This window comes from Leucoraja erinacea, chromosome 23 (assembly GCF_028641065.1).
Source record: "Leucoraja erinacea ecotype New England chromosome 23, Leri_hhj_1, whole genome shotgun sequence".
In the NCBI taxonomy this organism is placed as follows: domain Eukaryota; kingdom Metazoa; phylum Chordata; class Chondrichthyes; order Rajiformes; family Rajidae; genus Leucoraja; species Leucoraja erinaceus.
Genome location: NC_073399.1, coordinates 4,836,632 through 4,845,815, shown reverse-complemented (window position 1 = coordinate 4,845,815; position 9,184 = coordinate 4,836,632). Strand labels below are relative to the sequence as shown.

At 44.3% G+C, this 9,184-nt stretch overlaps 1 protein-coding gene across 1 annotated transcript in view; it reads left to right on the top strand.

Moving 5' to 3' along the window:
• Positions 1-4,946: 4,946 nt before the first annotated feature.
• Positions 4,947-9,184, top strand: part of LOC129708123 (zinc phosphodiesterase ELAC protein 2-like) — a 39,534-nt gene continuing 35,296 nt past the window's right edge. The window contains exons 1-3 of the mRNA XM_055653687.1: positions 4,947-5,336; positions 8,956-9,006; positions 9,112-9,182. Coding sequence (XP_055509662.1) covers positions 5,026-5,336; positions 8,956-9,006; positions 9,112-9,182 — 433 coding nt within the window. The 5' untranslated portion in view covers positions 4,947-5,025. The remainder of the gene's footprint in view (positions 5,337-8,955; positions 9,007-9,111; positions 9,183-9,184) is intronic.

Below are 9,184 nucleotides of genomic sequence, written 5' to 3'. Positions count from 1 at the left end.
AAATCTAGATAATCACACTTGAAATTAAAATGGAGAGGAACAGAGCACAGTTTCTGGAACGACTTCAAATCCAGCAATGCACAGTAGTCCGAGACATCCTGTCACCCTGGTATTGTAAAGTGTGTCAATGTGTGATACAATAAACCATTCCCTCCTCAGTCTGTTTAGTAATACCCCCAGATTAACCTCTTTGACAAAATATTCGTCAGATGTTTGCAAGTTTGAAATTCAAATGCACTATAAATATCATTTACAGACTGATGCGAAGTATTAATGAGTTCAGAGTGACATTCAGCTCTAAATGAAACCTGGTCACAGGTTTTACTTATTTAACTGTTCAAATGCCAGAGTTAATGTGACACATAATCTAACTTTTTATATTCTTCAAGTTGACCTCAACATTTTTCTCTGGGCTGCAGTTTCACAACCACATTTTTGTCTTTAATTATCGCCTCCTAATTCTCAATAGACATATTTGCCAGAAACTACATATGCAGTTTTATCCATTTGATACTAAACCAGGCAGATCAAGATTACATGTTTGGCTAGTACCCTAAATCAGCTGATCTCTTCGTTTCTTTCAGAGAGAACATCTGTGCAAAAACGTTTACTTTGGCATTGACGTGAACATTGATTAGATACACAAGAACAATTGAAAATAGGAGCATGAGTCGATTATCAGGTCCGTCGAGACTTTCCCGCTGTTTAATAGGATCTTGGTTGCTTTGTATTAGCCCCAACTCCACCTGTACCATTTGACAGCAAAGGTCAAGTACAGATGTTACTCAAGCTGACACATCGACTGTCCATTATCCTCCAGACTCGCCTCTTGACCCGCTGAGTTCCTCCAGCAACTTGTTCATTATCCTATAGGATCTTATATGCTTTAATAAATTCACCCTTCATTCTTCTAAACTCCAAGAAATACAGACCCAAACTATGTATCTCTCTTGTTTAGGAAGGAACTACAGATGCTGGTTTACACTGAAGATAGACACAAAAATATTGGAGTATCTTAGCGGGACAGGCAGCATCTCTGGCGAGAAGGAATGGGTGACGATTCTGGGCGAGAAGAGTCTCGACCCAAAATGTATCTCTCATGGTAGACCATCTCTCTGATCCCAGGAATGGGCCTCTTGGAATAAATATCCTTTATACTGCCTCTAATGTTACTATTTTTTATTTTGATTGAGGGACCAAAACTGTACCTATTCTAAGTGAGGCCTTATCAACACCCTGGATGTTGGCACCAAAATCTCAGCTTTTAATCTCCAACCATTTTGCAATGAAAGCCAAAATGTTGTTTGCCTTACCCACTTGTCCCTCCACCGTGATCTTGTGTTTATTGCTTCCATTTTTGCAAACTGCCCACAAGCTATCACTTCCCTTGAGAAACGTGGCCAAACATTAGTGAATAACTTGCAGGTTTTCAACAAAGTACACGACTGCATTTGTAAAGTTCCTGACGATGTAGGTAAAGACATACAAGGAAAATGTGAGAGAGTGATTTTAACCAACAAAGTTCTTGAATAAATACAAAACATAGCTAAAATTCTCAAAGGTAGTTGTAATGCACAAGATATCGACATGAATATAGAGTCTGTAGCTTGTTTTGGGTATGCACCAGTGACCTCAGCTGGAGTAGAAAGGTGTTTTTCACAACTGAAGCATATTCTGTCTGACAGACGGAACAGTTTAACACCAGATAATTTGAAAAATATGCTAGTAATTATGTGTAACCAGGCAACTTTGGTCATTTAATGTAGTATATATCATTTTAAACCATATTTTGGTGGTGGAAATACATGCCTTTTTTGGTGAATAAATGCCTTTTTTGTACCTTTTTTGTAATTTTATTGTGTCTTTTTACCTGCCTATTTTTTAGTGCCTAAACATCCTGGCTCTACTCATTATAAATTCACCTGTTTCTGAGTGTAAGGGACCTACATTTGTCTTCACTAATCTTTTCCTTTTTACATATCTATAGAATAAATAGCAGCCAATATAAATGTAAATAACAGGTGGCGCAGCAGTATTGTTGCTGCCTTACAGTTGCTGCCTTACAGCCCCGGGTTCGATCCTGACTATGGGTGCATGTTGGTATGGAGTGTGTCCCTTCTCCCCATGACCTGTGTAGGTTTTCTCCAAGATCTTTGGTTTTCTTCCACACTCCAAAGAAGTAATTGGCTTGGTATTAATGTAAAATTGTCCCTAGTGTGTAGATTGGGTTAATATGCAGGGATCGCTGGTCAGTGTGGATTCAGTGGGCCGAAGGGCCTGTTTCCGTGCTGTATTTCTAAACTAAACAACCCTGCAGCTGATATGTTGTGAATTGATATTAGCAATAACACGCAGGTAGACATAAAATGCTGGAGTAACTCAGCGGGACAGGCAGCATCTCTGGAGAGAAGGAATGGGTGATGTTTCAGGTCAAGTTCCTTTTTCAGACTAGTCAGGGGAGAGGGAAATGAAAGATATAGACAGTCACGTAGAGAGATATAGAACAAATGCATATCTTTAATTCCCACTGAGTTACTCCAGCATTTTGTGTCTATCTCTGGTTTAAACCAGCATCTGCAATAACACTCCAGATCATTAACAACTGCAGTACTGTTTAATTCCTATTGGTGGCACCACGGAGCACAGCTGCTGCAAATAGCTCCACTTGCTGGAAATCAGTGAAACTGCAGCCTTGTGCAACTGAAATCTTCCCTCACTTTCCCCTCTTTTGTGTTCCTCTTCAGGCTGATTTTGTAAACAAAGAATACCATCAAAATGACTTGTGTTTATACATGGCTACTGGTTATGAGTTAAGTGTTTGCTACAACAATACTGATTAAATCACTCATTTATTTTACACATCCTCATGCAGGTCCACCACTGATTTTCCGCCATCCTCGGTTCCAGAGCCTTGCCATAGCATCCGCTTTTCAGGACCAACAGAGGTCAAGTAATAATGTTTTATCTCTCGACATCACCACCTATATCCCTCGTTTCCCTTATCCCTAACCAGTCTGAAGAAGGGTCTTGATCAGAAACGTCACCCATTCCTTCTCTCAAGAGATGCTGCCTGTCCTGCTGAGTTACTCCAGCTTTTTGTGTCTATCTTCACGAAATAATGAAACAACAATACACCCCTGACCCACAAATTATACCGCCCCTGTGTCTCTAAAGCACCAGGGACTGCTATAAACTTAAATGTCCAGACCTTTGACTGTGTTGAGGGGCTATAGTGCTTTTATAACATAGAAAATAGGTGTAGGAGGAGGCCATTGGACCCTTTGAGCCAGCACCGCCATTCATTGTGATCATGGCTGATCATCCTCCTCCATTGTCACAGAGTAAGGCTAATGCAAATTGGAGGAAGAGCATCTCATATTTTGCTTGGGCACTTTACAGCCCAGTGGTATGAATATTGATTTCTCCAACTTCAGGTAACCCCGGCATTCTCTCTCTCTCTATCGCTCTCCCACCCAAGTCGCACCAGCTTCTCGTTTTCACCCAACAGCTAACGATGACCCGTTTCCTTTATCGTCATTCATTTTTTGCATATCATTCATTGTCCTTTATCACTCTGCATCATCGTCTATATCTCTCGCTTCCCTTACCCCTAACCAGTCTGAAGAAGGGCCTCGACCCGAAACGTCACTCATTCCTTCTCTCCAGAGATGCTACTTGTCCCGCTGAGTTACTCCAGCATTTTGTGTCTTTCTTCGGGTTGCACTCCTAAACTGTTTGGTCACATGCGGCAAAAAAGGTCAGAGCTCCATTGGCACAGCTGGCACAGCTGGTAGAATTCCTGCTTCAAGGGTTATAGGTCCAATGGCCTCCGTACAAAAAAAAATGCCCCTGATGTGTAGGGAGTGGATGAGAAAGTGGGATAACATAGAACTAGTAGTGTGTTCCACGCAGTATGTCAAAGCTAAACATTTCAGTGTTCAGTATCAGTATTCAGTATTTACTTGAAGGTCATTTTAACTGAGTACTTACATACACAGATGAAACAAAAACATTGTTTCTCAATCAGTTCCCATCAGTGAGGTTAATAAAAACAGAATAAATACATAGAAACATAGAAATTAGGTGCAGGAGTAGGCCATTTGGCCCTTCGAGCCTGCACCGCCATTCAATAGGATCATGGCTGATCATCCAACTCAGTGTCCCGTACCTGCCTTCTCTCCATACCCTCTGATCCCCTTAGCCACAAGGGCCACATCTAACTCCCTCTTAAATATTGCTAATGAACTGGCCTCGACTACCCTCTGCAGCAGAGAGTTCCAGAGATTCACCACTCTCTGTGTGAAAAAAGTTCTTCTCATCTCGGTTTTAAAGGATTTCCCCCTTATCCTTAAGCTGTGACCCCTTGTCCTGGACTTCCCTAACATCAGGAACAATCTTCCTGCATCTAGCCTGTCCAACCCTTTAAGAATTTTGTAAGTTTCTATAAGATCCCCTCTCAATCTCTTAAATTCTAGAGAGTATAGAATTTAGGAATACATATGGCTTTAAAGATTAAAATTAATATATCTAAAATAGGCCTAAAAATTGAAATAAAAACAGATTCAGACCGAACAGTGGCTTTCACTCAGTGAATTACAAAGACATATTAATTGCCCTTTGTAAAAATGCCCCTGATGTGGTTGAGAAAGTGAGATAACGTATAACTGATGTGAACGGGTGATCGATGGTGTGTGTTTAAACTAAACAATCCATTCAGAAGATTGCAATGAAGTAATTGTAACAGTAATTGACCACCATTGCTACTGTAACACTGAGATGTATCCATGCAGGCAGGTTGCACAGTCTGGTCTCTGCACATTGTTGCAAGCAGACTGTGTGTGTGTTGTGTGTGTCAAAGATCTTATAGCTCTAAGATCTTTGGTGTGTGTTGTGTGTGTGATGTGGGGCGGAGATTGCCAGCAGGCAGCACCAGAAGTTGTCAGAAGCAGCGACGGAACTTGCCGGCTTGCAGCTTTGATGCTGAGAGCTGAGAGCTGAGCATGGGCAGGGTGTGAGACAAGCTGGATGTCCGCGGCCGGCAGCTTGCACCGGGCACTAGCTGGGTGGACGCGGCGCCTCTGCTGCTCCAGCTCCAGCTCCAGCTCCAGCTCCTGCTCCAGCTCCAGCCCGCACCTCCGGCAGCTCAACATGTCCCTCAGGCCGGCCAGACAGCGCAGGAGGGACAAGCCTCCTCCCGACACCCTGCGCCACCTCAAGTCCAGGGAGAAGAGGAAGCATGGGGACATGCATGGTCCTGCCACTGTGTACATGCAGGTGGTGGGGACGGGCAGCAGGGAGAACGGTGCATCTCTCTATGTATTCTCAGAATACAACAGGTAGACAACCCCTTTTAGCTCTTCCCCCCTTTAGTAACGTTTCCTCAACCCTAATGTCTGAATCTCCCATGTACAGACTTGGGCACAACATGCTGGAGTAACTCACTCAGCGGGTCAGGCAACATGTCTGGTGAAAATAAATGGGTGGCGTTTCAGGGTCGAGACCCTGCTTCAGATTGAGAGTCAGGGTGGAGGACACGAGGGGTAAGGGGAGATACAAGACAAAGCAGAGCCCCTGCATCGATGACTCAGGAAAGGTGGAGCCCACAATGATCCAGTGTTGGCTGGTGACAGGAACACAAGCTGTAAAATTAACAAGAGGATTAGGGTGGGGAGGGACGGGGAGAGAGGGAAAGCATTACCCATACTGCTGGGTTGTGAGCTGCCCGCCCAACTGGAATATGAGGTGCTGTTCCTCCTATGTGCGTGTGGCCTCATTGTGATAGTGGAGGAGGCCCAGGACATTTTAACTCCCCTTCCCACTCACATACTGACCTTTCGGTCCTGGGCCTCTTGCACTCACTTAGTATCAAAAAGAAAGTATCTGATGAAAATGACCATGGCCAGGCTCAGAAGTATCAGGTCCCCCCCCAGTCGACTATCTCCTAGTGCACTGCTGTTAAATTTTAAGATCTGGATGATTATTTTTGTAAAGTTTGATCTGCCTGTCCCGCTCCAGGTTTAAACAGAGCGCTGTCAGTTTAACATGTAACAGGATGAATGGGGGGGTCAGTAAAAGGTGAATGGGAAGATCACTATGGGGGGGATCGGTGCAGGATAATCAAAGGTGGGTCAGTACAGGATGGATGGGGGTGCAGTACAGGATGGATGGGGGGGGTCAGCACAGGATGAATTGGGGGGGGGGTGTAGGGGGGGGGGGGGGGGGCAGGAGAATCAATGCCAGGTGGATAGGGTGATCAGCGCAAGATGAATAGATTGGGGGGGAGGGGGAAGATGGGGAGGGGAGCGCAGGGGATGTCAGTGAGGACTGAATAGAGGCGGTAAAGGGGATCGGTGCGGGATGGGGAAGAGGGGTCTCAGAATAAGAGGGGTCGAGGGGGGTGTACAAGAGAGAGAGAGAGGGGGTGAGATGGGGAGGAAGGAAGGTCAGCGCTCCTCGGACAACATCGCCCCGCTGCCTTGTCGGTCCCTGTCCACTGTCCACTGCCAAGTGCCGCCGCCAGAGGTGGAGGCGGTTATGATCACCTCGCCACTGCCTCCCCTTCTCCGCCAGCCAACAGCAAGGTGTGGGGCCGAGCGGTGCAGCTCAAAGATCCTATGGCAATAGGATCTTTGGTGCAGCTGCTTCAGACAACGGAAGGAGTCCTCCCCCTCCCTCCCTCCTCCTCCCGGCCTCGGCATGCGAGAGGGTTTGTTTTTTATTTTATTATTATTTTTTTATTATTTATTTTTTATTTTTTATTAGCAGTACAGTAAATCACATTAATACATCGCATATATCTTATTACATTATGTTGTACCACTTCATTTTTTGAGCTTTAAAAAAGATAGAAATGAAAGAAGTAAGGAAAGTAAGCAAGAATCGTGAAGGTGCAGGAAAGTGTTGGGAGAAGAGAACCCCTTAGGGAAGGAATTAGAGAAGGAAGCTAAGAAAAGAAATAAGACCCTAGAAAGAAAAGAAAAAAAAGAAGAAAGGAAAATCAATCGCTCTATTGTAACACAAAACTCCGCAAAAAAGGATATACCAACCGTGTTTTTATTAAAAATTTATTTTATACCCCCCGTTACCAGGTCCTGGTAGCCTTAGAGGGTTTGTTTTGAAAGCGGTTATCGCCGTTTGCGGATTTGCAAGAATAGGTCTTGGCATCATCCTCAGCACAGGCATTGTGTGCCGAAGGGCCTGGTCGTGCTGTATCATTCTACTATGTACATTGGGGCAAGAGCAATTTTGATGGTATAGGAGGAACTTGACTGGAGGAGTGAGTGAGGTGGTAAATATTTCTCATCTGCATTTATTAAAAAGAAAGACATAAATGTGAGGGGCTTGGCAGTTAATAGCAAAGTCTTGAAGAAATTCCACGTTACAGAAGAGGGGATGCTGGCAGTCTTAAAAAGCATAAAGTTAGATAAAACCCCAGTCTACTCAACCTCCTCTCCCTATAGCCCAGACACTCTGCTCCTGGCCACATCATTGTGAATGTACTTCACACTCTTCCTCATAACCAAAATAGGAATGGAGTGATTTCTGAAGCATGAAACTCACCTGATTCTAAAAACTGCATCAATGTGGTGCATATTGCATTCTACCTGGGCAGCAGAAAGATGGGTGGCAGTGAGGTTGAGTCTTTTATATTTCCCCGATGCCCCAAAACAAAAATAAAGAAACATTTGTATGTGTCGTTAGTTGGCTATAGTCAGATCTGAGAATAACGCAAGTAATTTTGCCAGTGGGCTTGAAGATGCATTAGAATCCCAGAGGAAATGCACACAAGCTTGGATGTGAACATCCGATTCTGATTCAATCTTTATTGTTATTGTGCGGTGTACAGTACAGAGACAACGGAATGCAGTTAGCATCTCACCCAGAAGAGCGAACATTGAATAATGAGCAGTAAAATATATATATATATATGTACAACAGTTGTAGTAGTGCAATATTTTCTGGGGGAAGGAGTGTCTGGGGGGGAGGTGACTGGCAATCACCCAGGTGCAGAGTTAAGTAGTGGAACAACCGCCAGCCGCAGGGAAGAAGCTGTTCCTGAACCTGCTGGTCCGGCAACGGAGAGACCTGTAGCGCCTCCCGGATGGAAGGAGGGTAAACAGTCTGTGGCTGGGGTGAGAGCAGTCCTTGACGATGCTGCGCGCCCTTCGCAGACAACGCTTGCTTTGGACTCAATGGAGGGGAGTGAGGAACCTGTGATGCGTTGGGCAGTTTTCACCACCCTCTGCAGTGCTTTCCGGTCGGAGACAGAGCAGTTGCCATACCATACTGTTGCTACATCTTGCTGATCCAGCATTTATAAACTGGTGAGGCTGCAACCCATTTCAAAGGCTCATTACAAATTTATGCCAAGATAACTGAGAAAGAAGATGCATTATCAGCATTTAAGAGGGAACTGCAGATGCTAGAGAATCGAAGGTTACACAAAAAAGCTGGAGAAACTCAGCGGGTGCAGCAGCATCTATGGAGCGAAGGAAATAGGCAACGTTTCGGGCCGAAACGTTGCCTATTTCCTTCGCTCCATAGATGCTGCTGCACCCGCTGAGTTTCTCCAGCTTTTTTGTGTAACCTGCATTATCAGCATGCTGGAGACAAAAGCTACACTGTGAATTCTGCATGAAGAATGGATGCATGCAGCTAGACTGCCACTGGATGGCAGTAGTGTACTTACCAATACTTTTTGTTAAAGTTTGCACAAACTAGTGCAAAACATGGTGACGGTTTTTTACTTCAAAGTTATTGTAGCATAAAGGAGACTGTGACTTGATTATATGCTGGTGTTTTCCGGGAAAGCAATTTTCTTTTTATTTGGGGCCATTGAACGCTTTTATGCCGCCAATTTAGTTTTACTGATGGAGAGTTCTGATCAATAATTAGCGAGTTGTATCAAGACAACTTTGGGCCCAATGGCCATTTTGATCTGTGCTTGTATTGCAGATATCTCTTCAACTGTGGTGAAGGGACACAGAGACTGATGCAGGAACACAAGTAAGGATTCTCTCTCGGTCTGATCAAACGCTTGGCTCAAACATCACTCCATATTTGAGAATGGGTGACAAACTATTTACAAAATAATTTTGTTCTCTCTTACAGGCTAAAGATTTCTCGTCTCGACAACGTGTTTGTGACCAGGATGAGTTGGAACAATGTTGGAGGATTATCTGGT